The following is a 20,935-nucleotide window of genomic DNA, read 5'->3' on the forward strand; positions in this document are numbered from 1 at the left end:
ATTGACTACGCTTTTCCAATTGTGCCACTATTTTCACTTAAGATGAAGGCTTACAGAACAAAATAGTTTCTCATTTAACAGTTACTACACGTTGCCCTATGACAATGGTTAACAATCTCACAACATATCAACAATATCCTTACTCAACTTTGGGTTCCCTATCACCAGCTTCTTTGTCCCCTTCTGCCTTCTGGCCCTTGTCCCTGGACTCCTGTACCTCATTAGTCCCATTTGGTTTTACGGGGCTGTCCACTCCCAGGCTGAACGGTGATCTAGGTTATCTTTTAACACTGAAGAGCCCTAGTTTTGTGATGAGGGTCTCCTGTTAGGCTCCCCATGTTTTATGAGCCTTAGGTTCTATCTGTGGTCTCTTGATGTGTGCACAACCCAAAGTTCAGGTTGATAGCATTCGCCTATGTTGTTAACTCCCTAGCTTCCTGCTTTCAGATAGTATTTGACTTCTGAGAATTCTTATTTTCTTGTCAGCTAGTCAGTGTATTTTAAAAGAGTTAAAAATATTTTTGTCTTACCCATTATTTGTAATTATTTTCAGCTGAAGTGGGTTGGGTGGATTTTGGTCCAGATATTAATCTGCATTACTGCCTCCTTCACTAGAACGTAAGCTACGAGAATGCATGGACTTTGTTCTTTTAGTCAACTGCTGCATCCCCTTTTCCTAGAACAGTGCTCAGCATGTTTATTACTTGTTGAATGAGTGATTTGCTATACCCTTGTAGTTTTAAGGAATTTATGGTGAAGAAATGGTCAAAGATGTGTGCGGAGATTTTTACATCAAAGATAGTAGTTGTTTATAATGGCCGAAAAAGCGCTGAAGGCTTAAATGTCCAACAATGTGGGAGTGGTTCAATATATTGTGCTACTTGTATATAGTCATTATAAAGAATTTTTAGAAGAATAACTTAATGACATAGAAAGATGTTAATAATATATTTGTTCAGAAAATCTGCAGGTTTTAATATTCATAATGTTTATGTTTGTGTTGGGATTATTAATGAATATTTTATTCAGATGTTTTCTAATTTTTAATGAGAAAATGTGTAGTAGAAATAATCTTTTCCAACACATTCCCCCTTTGTAACTGGTTGACGTTTATTTAAGATTTTTTAAAACTTGATAAACATTTTATTTTGTCTTAAAACCTAGATGCTCACCCATTTTCCAGTATTTTGAAGTACGGGTAGAGCCTTTCTTGGATAAATTGCACACATAATACATAGGCTGTGATTTGCAGGTTTTGTTTATTTAAAGTGGAATAAGAGCTTAAAATATTTATGAAGAAATCTGAGTGCAGAATAATTCTAGATTTTTAATGTTTTCTGTCCTGTCTTTTTCAGTTGTCTTGTCCATACCTGTTTTGAATGCAGTTTTTTTAATGACTTGCCTCCAACTTTTTCTAAAACATTTATATTATTTTTTATAGAAACAATATATTTTTTAGTTTTAAACTCATATCTCATTGATTTATGTAAGTTTTAAATTTTAGTAACAAGTTGGAGGATATGCACAGCTGATTGTTGACAGGGATATGGCTCAGCTGGTTTATGTGAAAGGGTACAGTGTACTGGACAGCCTATAAACAGCCCTGAGTGGTCAGAATGCTGTAGACATCCTTCAGTCTGTTTTACAGACGGCATGGAGAATTAATACATTGAGTTGGTTAAGAGATTGTCTGCTACATTATTTTTGTAAGACTAATTTTTTATTTTTTAAAATTAGGTGACATGTTTTGAATTCTGCCAGATGCATGAACAATGCTAGTCATTACAATTCAGGCTCAGCATATAAGAAGAAATCCTGTTACTTAAAAATTTCTTTCACTTTCTCCCGTTTTCCTTTTCTAGGTGGGGGCTATGTGTATGAACTCAGTGCTGTCCTCATACACAGAGGAGTGAGTGCTTATTCTGGCCATTACATCGCCCATGTGAAAGATCCACAATCCGGTGAATGGTATAAGTTTAATGACGAAGACATAGAAAAGATGGAGGGAAAGAAATTGCAGCTAGGGATTGAGGAAGATCTAGGTAAAACCTTTAAGTTGTGAGTGCCCTTTTAAAATATAACTTTTTTTTTTAAACCGGAAGTATTTGTGATAAATTTTTATGGTCCAAGATTGTTACGGACTCTCAAGGACATTTGCATTTCTCAAGCACACATGATATCTCCGAGCATCTTTTGTTAACAATGCCTGATTAAAACTAAATAAATAAAAAGATTTTACTCAATATGGTTTAGTTTTCAATTACCAGGTTAACTGGGGTAAGGGAGGGTATTAAGCTAAAAATGATGACATGAATAATGGATTTAGTATAGTAGGATTCATAGTCCTTTTCTCTGGGTCAGGAAATTTATTTTTGGGAAATAACTGTAGCATTGAAACTTGCTCTGAGGACAGTGCGTGTTCCTCCCTGTTAAGTATCTCATCCCTGGAGCGTAGAGCGGTACCTCTGTGGGGAGCTTCTTGCTGCTTTGTAGTGATGGTATCTGCCATAGAAAATCCTTTTTTTTTAGATTGTGCTTTAAATGAAAGTTTACAGTTCAAGTTAATTTCGCATACAAAACTTTATACACGCACTGCTATGTGACCCTAGTTGCACTCCCCATACTGTGACAGCACACTCATCCTTTCCACCCCGGATTTCCCGTGTCCATTCAACCAGCTCCTGTCCCTTTCTTCCTTCTCATCTCACCTCCAGACTAGAGCTGCCCGTTTAGACTCATGTACCTACTTGAGCTAAGAAGCACACTCTTTACGAGTATCATTTTATGTCTTATAGTCCAGTCTCATCTTTGCCTGAATAGTTGGCTTCAAGAATGGTTTTAGTTTTGGGCTAACAGAGAGTCTGGGGGACATGTCTTCCAGGGCCCCTCCAGTCTCAGTCAGACCATTAAGTCTGGTCTTTTTACATCAAATTTGAGTTCTGCACCCCACTTTCTCCTGCTCCATCAGGGACTGTCTGTTGTGTTCCCTGTCAGGGCGATCATTGGTGGTAGCTGGGCACGATCTAGTTCTTCTAGTCTTAGGCTAATGGAGTCTCTGGTTTATGTGGCCTTTTCAGTCTCTTGGGCTAATATTTTCCTTGTGTCTTTGGTGTTTCATTCTCCTTTACTCCAGGTGGGTTGGGACCAATTGATGCATCTTAGAAGGCTGCTCACTAGCTTTTAAGACCCCAGCTGCCACTCACCAAAGTGGGATGCAGAGCATTTTCTTAATAAACTTTGTTATGTCAGTTGACCTAGATGTCCCCTGAAACCATAGTCCCAAGACCCCAGCCCCTGCTACTCTGTCCCTCAAAGTGTTTGGTATTCAGGAAACTTCTTAGCTTTTGGTTTAGTCCAGTTGTGCTGACTTCCCCTGTGGTGTGTGTTGTCCTTCCCTTCACCCAAGATAATTCTTGTCTACTATCTAGTTAGTGAATACCCGTCTCCCTCCCTCCCGACCCTTGTTACCATCAAAGAATGTTTTCTTCTGTGTTTAAACCTTTTCTTGAGTTCTTATAATAGTGGTCTCATACAGTGTTTGTCCTTTTGTGACTGACTAATTTCACTCAGCATAATGCCTTCCAGATTCATCCATGTTATGAGATGTTTCACAAATTCATCGTTATTCTTTATCGTTGCATAGTATCCCATTGTGTGGATACACCATAATTTGTTTATCCGTTCATCTGTTGATGGGCACCGAGGTTGTTTCCATGTTTCTGCTATTGTGAATAGTGCTGCAGTGAACATAGGTGTATATATATCTGTTTGTGTCAGGATCTTATTTCTCTAGGGTATATTCCAAGGAGAATGATTGCTTGATCGTATGGTACTTCTATTTCTAGCTTTTTAAGGAAGCGCCAGATTGATTTCCCAAGTGGTTATACCATTTTACATTCCCGCCAACAGTGTATAAGTATTCCAGTTTTTCCACAACCTCTCCAACATTTATTATTTTGTGTTTTTTGGATTAATGCTAGCCTTGTTGGGGTGAGTTGGTATCTCATTGTAGTTTTGATTTGCATTTCTCTGATGGCTAATGATTATGAGCATTTCCTCATGTATCTGTTAGCCACCTGAATGTCTTTGGTGAAGTGCCTGTTCATATTCTTCACCCATTTTTTAATTGGGTTATTTGTCTTTTTGTTGTTGAGGTTTCGCAGTATCTTACAGATTTTAGAGATTAGACCCTGATCAGATTGTCGTAGCCAAAAATTTTTTCCCAGTCTGTAGGTTGTCTTTTGACTCTTTTGGTGAAGTCCTTGATGCGCATAAGTGTTTGATTTTTAGGAGCTCCCAGTTATCTAGTTTCTCTTCTGGTGCTTGTGCATTGTTACTTATGGTTCGTATTGTGTTTATGCCATGTATTAGGGCTCCTAGCATTGTCCCTATTCTTTCTTCCATGATCTTTATCATTTTTTATTTGATATTTTGGTCTTTGATCCATTTTGAGTTAGTTTTTGTGTGTAGTGTGAGGTTTGGGTCTTGTTTCAATTTTTTGCAGTTGGTTATCCAGTTATGCCAGCTCCATTTGTTAAAGAGACTCTCTTTTCCCCAGTTAACGGACTTTGGGCCTTTGTCAAATACCAGCTGCTCATACGTGGATGAATTTATACCGGATTCTAAATTCTGTTCCATTGGTCTATGTATCTGTTGTTATACCAGTACCAGGCTGTTTTGACTACTGTGGTGGTAAAATAGGTTCTAAAATCAGGTAGTGTGAGGCCTCCCACATTGTTTTTCTTCAGTAATGCTTTACTTATCCGAGGCATCTTCGCTTTCCATATGAAGTTGGTGATTTGTTTCTCCATCTGCTTAAAAAATACCATTGTATTGCATTGCATTGTATCTGTAGATTGAGAAAATACTTCTTGAAATAGTATCCTGCTATGTTATCTTGGGCTTAAATATTATTTTATTCTCCAAAGGGATGGATAAACCTTCCAGTAAGAGCCATCTCGGCTAGACTTTTCACCACTCTTACCATGTATGTCATTTTAGGGTGAGATTGGGACTATGGGTCTAAATAGAAGAAAAGGAATGGGAGTGGGTGTGTGTCTCCTACCACTGTTCTTAATGGATCAGAGTCACTTGTCTAAGTTGTATGGGTAATCTCTGTAGATACTCTTGTGGTAGCTATATTCTTGTAATTCAGAGAAATGTTTTCTATTTTAAAATCATATTTCATGTTTATAGACTTTCAGTAATCATGCTGTCACTAATACTCAAGTTCTTAACATTTGCTTGTATTTTTGGCTTACTGGGACATTCTTAACTAGGAGCCAAATTGAGATGTAGCTTTGAATTGTAAATAGTTATGTTTTGGTTTTATTTGACTGTTCTTTACTGTAGCTTATTCAGTCTGTTTTAATTTTAGTCAGAATTGTAGGATTAAAAGCATTGTTAAAGCTGTCCTATCTATTATTTGGGTAGTCCTAAATTTTAAAATAGTTGAGGACAAAGAGATTCCACACCTATTAGTATTCTACTCCATTGTTTTAATACTTCATTGTTATATACAACTTACATTACAGCTTTCATCTGTTGTTTTCTGTTTACCAAAAATAGAGAAGATTGTTTATTCAATTCTATTAGTCTTCCATTACTGTATTCTGTTGTGAACTTTTATGAATCAGTGTTTATGCTTCATCTTTATACAGGGTAATGAACATCTTGAATCTTAATACTTTTCAGTTAGAAATGACTAAATTCCTTTCTGTATACATGTTGCGGATATTTTAATTCTCTGTGACAGTGGTCTTCAAACTTTTTAACTCATGTCTGTGGTAGCTGGGCACCATCTAGTTGTACTGGACACAATCTGGTGGAGGCCATGGTAGTTGTGGTCTGTTAGTCCTTTGGACTAGTCTTTCCCTTGTATCTTTAGTTTTCTTCATTCTCCCTTGCTCCCGAAGGGGTGAGACCAGTGGAGTGTCTTAGATGGCCACTTACAGGCTTTTAAGACCCCAGACACTACTCACCAAAGTAGAATGTAGAACATTTTATTAACTGTTATGCCAGTTGAGCTTCATGTTCCCCAGGACCATGGTCCCCATAGCCCTCAGCCCAGCAGTTTGGTCCCTCAGGGAGTTTGGATGTGTCTATGGAGCTTCCATGACTTTGCCTTGTACAGGTTGTGCTCACTTTCCCAGTATTGTGTACTGTCTTAACCTTCACCAAAGTTACCACTTGTCTATTGACCATTCTAGTTTTTCAGAGAGATGAGAGGTTATGTCTTTCCTTTATAAAGCAAAAGATAGGTGATTGTGAAAGGAGAGGTAGAAGCCATCATGGAATCTCAGCTTCAAATCACATCAATTTAGAAAGTACATAGTGAATTGAGGATCTGGTAATTGATTTCATCAGAAGTGTCCATGACCTTATACATCTTGAAAGCTTACCCTGGGACACTCAGATCCAATTTGAAGATCACTGTCATTTGGTATATTTGCAATCTGAAATGCTTAATAATTTTTGTACTTCCTACTAAATTCAGAGATTAGTAGCTAATTTTTCTGCTCATTAGCATTCTATTCCATTTTTATGCGTGTGGTATTATATTTGAGCAATCATATTAAGTCTGAATTTATTTTTGTAATTTAAAACTGACATTAAATTCAGCTCATAGAACTTTGTTCAAGGTTTGTCCTCATGAAAAATTTCTTTTTGTCTTTTAAAGATGTAATGCGGAGGACAACAGGGGTAGTAGACTTATAAAAATATTTAAACATCTAAAGAGCTTGCTAAATTTGTATGGCCTTTCAGTGTTTTAGATTCATGTTAGAATATCTTGGGTATGTTTTTAGAAGTTGTTTTCTTTGGCATCCTCCTCCCCCTCCCCTGGGAAAGAATGAACAAACTGTAGGCATTCTAATTTAATCATCTTTTGATTTTTCTACCTCAGCAGAACCTTCTAAGTCCCAGACACGTAAACCCAAGTGTGGCAAAGGAACTCACTGCTCTCGAAATGCATACATGTTGGTTTATAGACTGCAAACTCAAGAAAAACCAAGCACAACTGTTCAAGTACCAGGTAAACAATTTTTCAGAATTATATCAGGCAAATATTTTAGAATATGATCAACAACAAGAAACAAATTGCTTTTGTTGATGATGAGAAGTTGATTCATATAGTAAACATTGGTGAATGTAGATATCAATCACAAATTTGCCTTAAATTGTTGAGTTTTTTAAAATAAAGTAGCCTTTGACCAGAACTATTCTACTACCTGCCTCCATAGAAAGGTAAAAGCAGTTAAAAAAAAAAATCGCAACAGTAGTCAAGACATGTATTTAAAGAGCGGTTTGATTTGATGTTGTTCAGTTTATGGAATACTTGTGAGTTGTAGCCACTTATTTATAAATTACTCTAGATGAAAGGGAAAAAAAACCAGCAGGAGTTGCTACTGGCCTGATGATAGTCTTTAGGTGTCATTTCACCTAAATCTATTCTGTGCTCTTTGGCATCATTTTTGAAGTGGCATTTCTGAACCATTTGATGGTTCTAGGTGGCTGATGATATCATGGAGAACCGGGTTGGGTGAATCACTAGTATTGTTACAGTGGCTGTATTCAGTTTTACTTCTGCCTTGAGGGTTAGTAGAGGTCTCTAGCAGAAGGGGAGACCACAGCAGGAAGTTGCTACTAAAGTCTTGTCCAGTTTTGGATATAATTTAGAGATCAGCATGGTTCTGTATCTTTGAAAACCAGGATGAAGTTGCTTTTTGTCTTTCTGTTTTGGATAGCTTTTCTTCAAGAGCTGGTAGATCGGGATAATTCCAAATTTGAGGAGTGGTGTATTGAAATGGCCGAGATGCGTAAGCAGAGTGTGGATAAAGGAAAAGCAAAACACGAAGAGGTTAAGGAGCTGTACCAAAGGTTACCTGCTGGAGCTGGTCTGTAAGATATTCTGGGACAGCACTGTTGCTATTAACTGCCTTATTTTTTTATGTTCACAACTGTATATGAACAGGCTTTTTTCTGTCCTTTCTCATAACCCACTAAATGCTGCTTATGCGTTCTGAAATTACTATGTAAACCAGCAATAACTTGATTTGTAGCATTCCATATAGTTTTCATTATTATGTACTTTCAAAAATGGGAAGCAGTTAATAAATTACACTGTTTAGGTGAGTACTCTGCATACACGTCTCTTGTAGATATTTCTATTTTTTGAAATACTAACTTGTTTTTAAGGAAAAATAAGATTGGATTACTATGGAAGCAAATCACCTATTCTCTTTCCTTGTGCCCTATCAGACATTCTTTCAACATGAGTACTATTTTTATTATGTTGTTAGATTGATTTGAAATTTAATATCAAATGTTTTGCTAGAGTAGAAAAGCTTTCTGCTGACTCCTAATTTCCTAAGAATTATCCCTCATAATCCAGCTCATCTCTTTACTATATATATTTATTCAGGTTAACTGAGTGCCTCAGAAATGAAACCTCTTTAAGATTGATAATCCATTTGTAAAAATCCCTGTTATCTTTGTCAGGTCATCAGCCTGAATTCCCCAAATCCACCTCCCACTTAAGAGAGGCAGTTTAGTCCTAACTTAAATAAATACTCAAGCATAGTTGTACTGTGGTTTTTTCTTTTTGATGTCTATAATTTTCCATTACTGATGTTAACTGTAAACAGGGGAGTAATATAAATTGTTAAATTTGTAAGAAGAGCTTTTAGAAATTCTCCCTAAACTGCATCATAATTTGATTTTGACCCTTTTTTGTACCCTGTTATTCTAACTCTGTCCCATAGGTTGAAACTATCCTAAAGAATTAGACTGACCTTAATTTGTTGGAAATGAACTCATGATTCATATCTCTTAGTTGTTAGGCCTTTGTTCAAAGGAGTTGGGACCTAGAAATTTGTTTTCTGAACTTCGGTCACAGTTTCTTGTAAACTGGACAAGAGAAAGGAACATACTGGCTCTAAAATGAAATGCTATTCTGAACCACTCTTCAAACTACATCGTCTAAAGATGTTGTATGTCCAGTTAACACTGTGCTTCTCTTGGCTGTTTTCACTCAGTCTATAAGAACCTATGCTTACGTTCTTAAGAATATGTCTGTGTGTTATCTATACTCTTAACCAATTATGAGCTTGACAGTTTTTTTCCATTTGCAGTAAACTTACATAGTGCAAAGTCCATGTTGTCCTAAAATGTTGTAAAATCCCAGAATTAATGACCATGGTTTTGTGCTGCCAGTCGAAATCTTTTGTTTTGCGTTTTCTAAATCTTACCTTGGTGTATGAACATTTTTAAAGAAGGCTCATTTATCCTAAAATCTAAGCCTCACTGGGAAAACGAACCAGTTTGGTCTCTTTTATTTAAATGAAAATATACTTAAATTGTCTCTAGGCAGAGCATTTCAAATGTTTTTGATGCAATGATCTAGACTTGAGAACTTTCCAAAAGAAAATTTCTTGTGTTCAAAATCCAGGCATTTTTTAAAAACTACAAATAACTTTGATCCAGAATGTACATTTCCCTGTGGTAAATATTTAAATAACTTCTATCCGTGTTTATCAAATGCTCGGATATTATACAGTCCAATATCTTCAACTGAATAGAGTTCTCACTCCCATTGGAAGCTGATTGTCCATGTCTTTGGAAGGCAATGTTCAGGTAGTTTACCCAATCACAAATGTTAGGGAACATCTTTGCAAGCTTGTCAGGTGTCTTTCTCTAAAGCAGAAACAGCTATAGTGTAGCTGTAGTGTAAAACCTGCCATAAGGAGAATCTGCCTTAACTACAAGGTGAGTGCTATAACCCTGTTCTCTGGGAAACTCTTAACAGAGATTGATGCACCTCTTTGTAGTGGTAGAGGTTGAAAATGAAAAGAAAGACAAAGTCACTCTTCCTTCCATGAATCCCAAACACCCTAAAATGAAATCTGGAAAACTGGTAATAAGTATGTATTAGGTAAGAATTATGGGCTCAGTCTCTGCTCTCTTCCTTCTTCTTACTGTAAAATCATAACATGATTTTTCTAATCTTCATATCTTACATTGAATTAATATTGGACTATTCAAAACCAGAACAGTAAGCTCCACTTTGAAGTTGTCCATGGGACTCTAGTATGGGATTAAACATTTTTATCTTGAACTAACTGCCTTTGAGTCACTCTGTTGTTGTATGGCTTCGGGTATAGTCACCCTGAATTCCAGCAGACACCCGCTAGGCAGGAGTGCTTTGTACACTTAGTTTTCCTAGATTCCTTTCCTTGTAAGAGTTAGAATTCTTACAGGTTATTCTTTCAGTTAGCAGTAGTAGATGTTGTCTTCTACTTACCCCTCCCCAGCTGCTGGGGAAACCAGAACATCTAATGAATTATTCTTGAATGTTGCTCTGTACTACAGTCCTGTTTTCCCTCCTTTGATAGCCTTCAGATTACTAAAAATTTTAATCTGTGTGACTGTACTTGGGAAAAGATTAGAGATGCTAAGACATTTATTTTGCTCTCTTGGATAACTTTGTTTTCTTAAGACACCCAGCGACTCTATCCTTGGCAGATTAAACTGGATAAATGACAAAAACAATTGGGAGGTATTTTGAATGTAATTTACTACACCGTTATATGTTGTAAAATGCCACAATCGTGTTACCTATACTGCATCTTAAGGTCTCCTCTTTTATATATTGTGTGAATGTATAATTAACTCTTCTATATCTCTTTTCTTCCAAAAAGCTCAAAATGCTTCACATATCTTATCTTTTACACTCAGCAACATCCCTGTGAGGTAGGTAGAAGGCAGGTATTATTACCTTCATTTTACAAATAAAAGACCTGATGCATAGAGAGTTTAAGTGACTTGCTCAAGATCAATTTCTTGGTGGCAGAATGTGGATTAGACCTTGGTCTCAACTTGCAGTCCTATGCCCTTCCTCTGCAGCCATGTTAGAGCTGACTAATCAGAAGGCTCCCTGCTGATGTACAGTTTTAGCACAAATAAAGGGTCCACCAACTCCAAATTTTGTATTTATAAAAATTGAAATGTTTTACACTAAAATGAGAGTTAGTTTTCTAGACCTGTACTTCTTAGGAAAGTGTAAAATTGGTCAGAATGGGCTTTGAGTTGAAGTGTCTATCCCTCAGATCTCATCAGAAGTAGTGTATAATACAAACATATAAATTCAACCTCTGTATGTTTTCTTCTATGTTTTATGCTGGGACTCACTGGAGATCTTTGTAAGTAATCAAAGCTGTCCCTTTATCTTTAATTTTGGCATTTAGGGAACTCTGGGATTCCCTTTCCCCAAATTAAAATTCATTTAAGGTGTTCAGTTTTGTCTTTCTTTTAATGTTTGCAACTTCAAAATTGATAATAATTCAGTTCTAGTGTGACTGATCTTTTTTGAAATAAATAATAATGAGTAAATCATGACATGGATTTGGGTGAGGGAATTAAATACGTTTTCTTACCATCAGTATCATCTTGGATGAAGGGAAGTTTAGTGGTTGAAATGGGCTTATGAAGTGTGATTATAGCTGATGAGGTTAATTTCTAGCTTAAAATGAGAAGCCAGACTGAGTTCTCTTTTTCAGATGTATAACACATACTTATGAAAATAATATTTATGAAATTTATGAAGTAAATATAGTAGTGGATGAGTTGTATGATTTGTGAGCCAATGTGGAGCATGGTTATAGTTAGCAAACATGGGTATCCTGATCAAAGCTCTGCTGTGCTATCAAGCAAGACACTTCTCTCTGTGAATGCTTGTTTTGTAGAATGTGGTTAATAATACCAGCCAATTTCCTAGGGCACTGTGCAGACTTGTCTTTATCATGTATAGTTCCTTGAACTCAGAAAAGTGGTAGTTAAGCGGAGCTTTGTGTTATAGTCATCACACATCTTCCCAGCACAATCATTCTTCTGATTCTGCTAACATTGCTCAGAGTTTACATCGTCTTTTGAGGAAAATGAGCATATTGCTTAGTCAGAAAGCTGTAAAAATACATAGGCTTTTTCCATTGCTTTCTTCCTCAGAGCCCTATGAGTTTGTCTCTCTTGAGTGGCTGCAGAAGTGGTTGGATGAATCGACACCTACCAAGCCTATCGATAATCATGCTTGCCTGTGTTCCCATGACAAGCTTCATCCAGATAAAATATCAATTATGAAGAGAATATCTGAATATGCAGCTGACATTTTCTACAGTAGATATGGAGGAGGTCCAAGACTAACTGGTAACTCGAGGATGTCTTCTTCTCTACCTTAAAAAGAGTAATGCATTAACGTCCTCATCATATGGTCTTCAACGAGTAGGGGTTTATGATGATTTGACCCAAACTGTCCTAGACCAAATGTTCCTTAAGCTTTGCAATTAAATAAATGAGAAGTTAAGCAACATTATACAAAAGATGATTAAACTAGGAAAGAAAATTGATACTGCTCATTGAGGTTTTCTCCTCTCTCAGAAAAGCAGACAGAATAGGACACTTTTGAGAAAGCATCTGGTAGTATTTTGTTACTTGATACAGTTACTCTTCAAAGTAAGAATTTTAAATTTCTCTGACTTAAAGTGAGGATGGAGACTTGACTCCTGGTCTGGTTGATTACAAATCTTGTGTCCCCATGCCATGGTGACTGCTAATGGCATGAGATGTGTAGATTGTTACTTAGCTTATGAATGGAAGCTGCTTGATTATACGTATGCCATGTAGTATACATAGTGTGTTTGATTCTGGCTGCCTGTCCTTTAACATTTTTCATTTTAATGAGCAACCATCAACACAGTCCCACTCCAGTCTTTAGATGAAGTTAAACAAAATTGCATGACCACCACCTCCCCCTGCCTTTTTTCTTAAATTAAATGCTCTTTTCTGATTATATACAACTTAGTGCATAAAAACTGGCATTTACCTACATGATTCAGGCCTCTTCTTGTACACATTTGAAGTTTTGCTTTCTAAATATGTGTTTGATTCAGAATAAAGTAAACTACACTGGGAAGATCTTTCAAAGAATCCCATTTCATATGATTCTTAGAACTCCTGTGTGTTTGAAATCAGTCCCTTGATTTTTCTTTTGCCTGAGTGTTCTGTGCTTTGAAATCCTCTAATATTTAATACCCACAAGAAGCTGCCCAAAAATTAATGTTACTGGTATAGTTGTCAGATACACTGATACCCCACCTCCTTTATCAGAGCCTCAGTTATTTGGTTATTGTCTTGTAAAATTTGTGTCTAAACCTTGTAATAGATTGTACTCCGTGGTGTAGATAGTTTTAGCATAACATTTCATCTGTCTTGTTCTTTTTTTTAATGCAGATAATAATATTGCTCTCTTGATAGCTATATCACCTAAATAATTTAGGATATTTGCCAATTTTCTGTATTCTCAAGATTTATGTCTCTGGTTTAAAGTTCATATGTGTTTTTTGAAGTGCTGCAAACAGTTTTCTAACAGGAAATCCGTGTGTAGATAAAGTATTTTCTTTCATTGTCTCTTGGCCTCTAGTGAAAGCCCTGTGTAAGGAATGTGTGGTAGAACGTTGTCGTGTGTTGCGTCTGAAGAACCAACTAAATGAAGATTACAAAACCGTTAATAATCTGCTAAAAGCAACAGTGAAAGGGTATGTTCCATAGTGTATATTGTTTATGACGAAGTAAAACATTTTCAAGAGATAATAAACAACCTGCTTACTATTTATGGAAAACAGGAAGTTGGGATTTTTATAAGAAAGGTGGATTGCAGAGCCAGATCAAAAGTGAATTTTGCAGTGATTGCCACTGTGACAAAGATAAAGAAAGCTAAGTCAGACAGCCTTTGAGGTTGTATTACATCTGTTAGAGAGGAAGAAGCAGAAATGTGGATCTGAGGCCTGAGCAAACCAAGGCACAGTGCTAGCTTGTGTTCTGGCATGGAATGATAGAGAGCTTACATTAGAGAAACATCATGGCAGGCATGATGTGGCCCTTTATGTGCGGCCAAAGGAATGATACCCTTTGGAACATTCTTGTCAGAAACATTCATGGAGTACCTTTCGACTCAGGGACCAATAGAATCAGGTGGTTAATCGATGCTATTTATTATGTCTGGGTTTAATTTAAGTTCTATATGAAGAGAAAATTTATCCTCCGATTTCCCAAAGATTAATCTACTTCACTATTTTTGGTTATTCCACAAACAGCCTACCAGGTACCCTAAATAAATGTGTGTAGACGTGACTGTACACAGGTATCTATACATACTTAAAGGTACACCTGTATGTAGTTGTGAATGGTTATCAACTGAAAGAAAGTGACTAGTTGATTGTTCTGATTGGTATGAATGTAAATGAGGGATAGGTGAAGCGGGATAAGATTGAAGGTGGAAATGAAATGTCAGATACCTGCAATTCAACTAAACAAAACCTTTGATAAAAGTGAGTGGAAATGGCCAAAAAAAAAGGAAGTGGGTTAAAAAAAATTGTGTGCACAACAGTTGATTTTGAATGTTTATAAATTCATTTTAGTTGTTTTCTTTACAAAGAAAGAAGGGAGGAGGACATAGGAAACGTTACCTGCATAGTTTGACAGTCACTGTGTTCCACAGCAATGACGGATTTTGGGTGGGGAAATCCTCCTTGCGGAGTTGGCGCCAGCTAGCTCTTGAACAATTAGATGAGCAAGATGGTGATGCAGACCAAAGCAATGGAAAAATGAATGGCAACACCTTGAATAAAGGTAATGCTTTAAACCTATATTTAGATAGTTATGAATTGCAAGTAAAAATAAATAAAAAACTTTTTAGTAAAACTAGTTTAATTTCCATGCATATAATTTTAAAGATAATTTTTATTATACCAAAAGCTCTCAGAATGTCTCAGAACAAACAAAAGACTTCTAAACAATTGAAATTCAGCAAGGGCTCAGCAACTCACATGTGGAATTCTTCTGTATAACCTGGCATGCTTTGTGCTCAGGTTCTCTTGAGTTAATAACATGCATAATTAATTTTCATTTCGCTCCAGGCTAGCATATTTAAGAAAGGTAAGTCTATTGCAACTTACATAGTATATTGTAAGCTCACTACGTTTTGGTTTTAGATTATTTATAACTTTTAGAAGCTGCCTTTGTCAAGTAAACGAGTATGTACCTCTATGTTTTTCATCAATAAGGGAAGGCAGCTGTTTATTAGCTTTTTGCTTATAAATTCTTCTTAGTTTTTTGAGTCATCTGAAGCTATGCTTTCAAATAGAAAATTATATTGAGTAAGTGAACCACTAAATTTTATCATCAGTGTTTTATAAGATATCAAAGGAAATTAAGGCCTCAAAATTATTTTTAGATTTAAAGTCAAGACTAGTGGTCTGACTAATTAAGAGGCACAGTTAGTGATCCAAAAGTAATTATTTTACTTAATTTTCTTATTTTCAAATATCAGCAGATTACATACATATGCATATATATTTATTATTTTAAAATTTTTTTTACTGCATGTTCTGTATTTATTTACTTTATTCAAGCATTCTTTGTTTTGGATGTGTATCTTCCGTCATCACTACCTTACTCTTTGAGAAAAATAAAAAACACCACAGCTGCTCTTGATTTTAAGCTGCTCAGGTTGTAATTTTTAACATTTTGGAAGTTGAAGAGTTTCCTTTTGGTTAAAATATTTTGTTGTGCTGTGTAATCCATGAACCTAACATTAGTTTGTGTTTGATTATTTCAATCTGATTATTTAAATGATTTGATCATTTAAAAACCATACTATAATTTTAATGCTGTTATGTGTCCCAGTATGTTAAGTATTTATTTGCTGCTCTGTTGTCTCTTTATACATTATTGGCCCCTCATTTATTTATTTATTTAATTTTTAAATTTTATTATGGTCAAACTTAACACAAAAACATTTGCCATTTTTAAGTGTGCAATTCAGTGACAATTCTATTCACCAAGTTGTGCAGCCATCATCACTATTTGCAAATGATTTTCAGCTCCTTAAACAGAAACTCCATACCCTTTAAGTAATAATTCCCCACTTCCCCTCTCCTCAGCCCCTGGTAACCACTAATAAAACGTTTGAGTGACCCTTTATATTTTAAGTTGGATGCCAGAATAGAAGGTGCCTTGATGTGTTGGCCTATCTAAAAACATTTTTCATATTGTTTTCAGAGTAATACACTTCTCTCCTCCATACAAAAATTTTGAAAACTTCAGGGATGGGAGGGAGGGAAAAAGGGGGAGTTACTGCTTATAGAGCACTGAGTTTCAGTGATGGAAAAACCACATTGATTAAGGGTATGGTTACACAGCTAATTAACATAATTGCTGTCAATGAGTTGTATACCTGCAACAAGTTGAATTGTCAGAAATTGTGTGATAGATTAGATTTACAACAACAACAAAAAGAGCAGCTGCTGAGGCTGCTTATGTACAGTCAAACACCTCACAGGATTTGGTTTCTTGGTTTGGAGGTTTAGGGTCATGGCTTCATGGGACATCCCAGTTAACTGGCCTAATGCCATACTTAGAGCTTCTGTTCTGTCTCTTAATTTGTTGCATAGTGCCTAGGGTCTGAAAAGCTTGCAAATGGCCATCCAGTTGGTTTCCATTCGCCTGGAGCAACAGAAAAACGAGGAGAGGAAGTAATGGAATGTGTGGCTAATGGTCTCCATGAACAACTGCCTACTTTGCCATGAGACCAGGAGAACTGGATGGTGCCTGGCTACCATACAGAACATTTTGATCAAAGATTCTATAGATGAATCCTGATCAAAAGGGAGAAAATGCAGAACAAAATTTCAAATTCTTATGAACTCCAGACTTTCTGGAGCCATGGAGGCTGGGTAAACCCCTGAAACCATTGCCCTAAGATAATCTTTAAAGCTTAAACCAAAAATATCCCCTGAAGTCTTCTTAAAATCAAACCATAGTTCAGTTTAGTAAAGAATGTCTGTCTTGAACATTGTGCTCTTTTAATAATTGTCTGTATGGGATCAAATTGACAACAGTATCTTGAAAGATTAGGTAGAAACCTTAAGGGGAAGGGAGTTTACGTTAATGGGGGAGGAACAATTCAGAAAAGGAGGGTGACGATGATTGCACAACTTGAATGTAATCAGTGTCAGTGAGTTGTGCATGTAGAAATTATTGAATTGGTGTATGTCCTATGTGTATTCTCAACAATAACATAAAATATGTTCTAAAAAAATTTTTTAAGCTTGAAGCAGTACAGAAGAATGCATAGTAGGCCTTGACGGTCCTCCCACCATATTGTAATCACTGTAAATAGGGGCTTTTTATAATGGAGCTCATATAGGCACAGTTGTACATCTTTCCCTGTCAAGACATGCTGTTGTTTTTATTCAATAGCTGCATTTCATTGTGTTGATGTATTATAATTTATTTAATCGATTCCATCTCAGTTTTTTTATAGTCACTATATAGGCACAGAATCTTTGCATACTTTTATATTATTTCTGAAAGATAAATTCCTAGAAATTTGTGAGCAGAGAATTATGCCCATGTGAAATTGCTATCTACTGACACATACTGGTACATATTAGTAAATTTCCCGCAGAAAGTGGGTTAGGATGATTGTTTCTGCATGCTTTGTCAAAGTAAAGAGTACAACAGTTATTAGTTTTTACCAGTCTGATAAATGAAAAATGACTTAGCAGTGTTGAGGTTTACGATTTTCAAAATTATAATTGGAGTTGATCATCTTCACATATTTAAGAAGCTGTTTGTATGTATGTGTGGAAGCAGAGTTATCTAGTCATGTCCATCTTTTGCCTATTTTTCTGCTTGAGTTTTTTTTAATGATAAGTGTATATTCTTTGTATGTATTAAGTGTATTAAAAATGTGCTATGATATGTACTTAACCTGGAAAACCCATGGATGACTATTCTAATCTCCTGATACTTAAAAACTTCTTTACTTTATTATTTTCTTGGTATATACACCTACACATGGGCAATGACACAGTGTAGACAAGTAGGAAAAGCAGTTAGTGGAAGAGAAATGTTAATAGGAAAAGCATAGTTCTTATTATGTTTTGTTTGACGTTAAAGGTTAAGTCCGTATTTCATTAGCCTCTAAAACTTTCTGTTCAACCCCTAAAAGAGTGGGTAGGAGGAAATGACATGGCACGACATGTAGATGATTAACTTGGTTATGACACAGTATTCTGAATACCTTGACTAGAACTAACAGATACATAAATTATTTTTCAGATTGAAAAAAGGGCATATTTTCTTGCATAACCTAATTCTTTAAAAAGTAAAACTGTCAGTGAGATTTTTTTTTTCTCCTTTTAAGGGAATGAAATGTAATGCTTCCACAGAACTTTGCAGGAATCACTTGGGTCAAATTTCCAGAATGTTGTTAAAGTTTTCTTTATTCAGAATTGTGCACAGTAGTTATTTTTGTTACTCTGAATTTTAAATACAATAGCCAGTGCAGTGTTACCTGTATTTCTTTTGATCAGATGAATCAAAGGAAGAAAGGAAAGAAGAGGAGGAGGAATTAAATTTTAATGAAGATATTCTGTGTCCACATGGTAAGCTAGAGGTTGTAAATCTTCTGTTGTATGTCCAACTTTTGCATATCATAGATATTTTGTTGAACATTTCCCACTTTCTTTTGGGGAGTAGGCTGAATAGGACAGCTATGATGGAGTAACTGGTTTTCTAAAACTGTACTATGTGCTTGTAATGTTTCTATTTTCTTACCCATTTCAGTGGTTAGCTTCTCCTGCCTGCTTTCATGCTAATGTCTCACACTTTCTCTTCTTATCTTGCAACATCAACAACAAAATTTTTAATACAAAATAGAATTTTCCCATTTCCTGAGGAAATCATTGAAGAAGGAACTTTCTGTCACCTTGTAACATTGGGGGCCTTTCTCAGTTTGAGGGAAAAAATTTCAGTTATTCCCCATGACTTTGTCTTTTTCCAATATGAACATTTTGAGGACAGACTTTGGGTATTTCTTACTATTATTCACGCTATTTATGATTTAATTTCTTTTTGAATGTAACATGTTGAATACTTACTATATACTAGGTACCCCGAACAATAAATTCCAAATTCTTATTGAATCTTAGTTAATTAATTTACGTATTTCTTACTTGGTTTTGGTTAGTCCTCACCATTAATAAGAAATTTTGTATGATAATCAGGTAAAACAGTCATTATATATATGAATCATGGTTTTCGAAGCACTCTGAAAGTCTCGCCAGTGTCTGCTTCTCATAGCTTTCTACTGTGTAATTCTCCCCTTTCCCCCATTTTTAGTTTATCCTGAGAAAAATTGGATCCAGAGAAGTTGGAATGCCAGTTAATAGTAATATTACTATTAACCCACATGTCTATACTTTTATATTCTCTAATATGTTGCTAATATTAGAATTCCTGTGGGTCCTAATAAATTCCTAGTTTTAGTTCTTATCTTGTTAGTTCATTATAAACCAGTGGATGACGTCTTACACTTATCCTTGTGAACACTAGCCCTTTTTTTTTAATTGTGTTTTAGGTGAAAGTTTACAGCTCAAGTTAATTTCTCATTCAGAAATTTGTACACATACTGTTTTGTGACATTGGTTGCAATCCATGCAATGTGACAGCATGCTCCCACTTTCCACCCCTGGTTATCTGTGTCCATTTGTCCAGTTCCTGTCCCTTCCTGCCTTCTCGTCTTGCTTTTGGACAGAACTTGCCCGTTTGGTCTTGTATGCTTGATTGAACTAAGAAGCACGTTCCTCACGTGTGTTATTGTTTATTTTATAGGCTTGTCTAATCTTTGTCTGAAAAATGGGCTTCAGGAGTGGTTTCAGTTGAGTTAGCAGAGTGTTCAGGGGCCATAGTCTTGGGGTTCCTCCAGTCTCTGTCAGACGTAAGTCTGGTCTTTTTTCATGAATTTGAATTCTGTTCTATATTTTTCTCCCGTTGGCTGGGACTCTGTTGTGATCCGTGTAGGTGGTTGGTGGTGGTAGCCAGGCACCATCTAGTTCTGGGCTTAGGCTGCTAGAGGCTTTGGTTCATATGATCCTTTATTCCTTTCTGCTAATATTTTTCCTCTGTCTTTGGTTTTCTTAATTCTCCTTTGCTCTGGATGGAATGGGACCAATAGATGTATGTTAGATGGCTGCTTGCAAGCTTTTAAGACCCCAGACACTACTCAGTAAAGTGGAACGTAGAACATTTTCTCTATGAACTATTTTATATCAGTTGACTTAGATGTCCCCCGAGACTATGGTCCCTAGCCCCCAGCCCCATCAGCTCAGTCCCTGAAGGTGTCTAGGAAACTTCTATGCCTTTGCTTTGGTCAAGTTGTGCTGACTTCCCTTGTATTGTGTGTTGTCCGTCCCATCACCAAAGTTGACACTTGTCTACTATCTAGTTAGTGACTTCCCCTCCCTCTCGACCCTCATAACCATCAAATTCTGTTTTTTTCTGTGTGTAGACCTTTTCTTGAGTCTTATAACAGTGGTCTCATACAGTATTTGTCCTTTTGTAACTTATTTCACTCAGCATAATACCCTCCAGATTCATCCATGTTGTGAGATGTTTCGCGAATTCATCATTGTTCTTTATCATTATGTAGTATTCCTTTGTGTATTCCATAATTTGTTTATCCATTCATGTGTTGATGGGCATTTAGGTTGTTTCTGTTTTTTTGCTATTGTGAATAGTGCTGCAGTGAACGTGGGCATGCATATATCTGTTCGTGTGACGGCTCTTATTTCTCTAGGGTTTATTCCTAGGAGTGGGATTGCTGGATTGTATGATATTTCTATTTCTAGCTTTTTAAGGAAGTGCCATATCATTTTCCAAAGTGGTTGTACCATTTTACATTCCCACCAGCAGTACGTAAGAGTTCCAATCTTCCCACAGCCCCTCCAACATTTATTATTTTGTGTTTTGTGGATTAGTGCCAATATTGTCAGGGTGAGATGGTATCTCATTGTAGTTTTGATTTGCATTTCTCTAATGG

General features: G+C 36.1%; 1 protein-coding gene across 9 annotated transcripts in view; it reads left to right on the plus strand.

Annotated features, from left to right (window-relative positions):
• The window catches only part of USP48 (ubiquitin specific peptidase 48), a 106,223-nt gene that overhangs the window by 42,759 nt on the left and 42,529 nt on the right, over positions 1 to 20,935 (plus strand). For 5 of the 9 annotated variants that reach the window (XM_023732123.1, XM_023732124.1, XM_004377153.3 and 2 more), the window contains 7 exons: positions 1,863 to 2,042; positions 6,905 to 7,033; positions 7,746 to 7,895; positions 12,001 to 12,198; positions 13,472 to 13,586; positions 14,549 to 14,679; positions 18,429 to 18,500. In XM_023732123.1, the coding sequence (XP_023587891.1) occupies positions 1,863 to 2,042; positions 6,905 to 7,033; positions 7,746 to 7,895; positions 12,001 to 12,198; positions 13,472 to 13,586; positions 14,549 to 14,679; positions 18,429 to 18,500 (975 nt within the window). The remainder of the gene's footprint in view (positions 1 to 1,862; positions 2,043 to 6,904; positions 7,034 to 7,745; positions 7,896 to 12,000; positions 12,199 to 13,471; positions 13,587 to 14,548; positions 14,680 to 18,428; positions 18,501 to 20,935) is intronic. The other 4 variants (XM_023732118.1, XM_023732120.1, XM_004377154.3 and 1 more) reach the window with 4 other exon arrangements.

Source organism: Trichechus manatus, unplaced genomic scaffold (genome assembly GCF_000243295.1).
Source record: "Trichechus manatus latirostris isolate Lorelei unplaced genomic scaffold, TriManLat1.0 scaffold00048, whole genome shotgun sequence".
Taxonomy (NCBI): domain Eukaryota; kingdom Metazoa; phylum Chordata; class Mammalia; order Sirenia; family Trichechidae; genus Trichechus; species Trichechus manatus.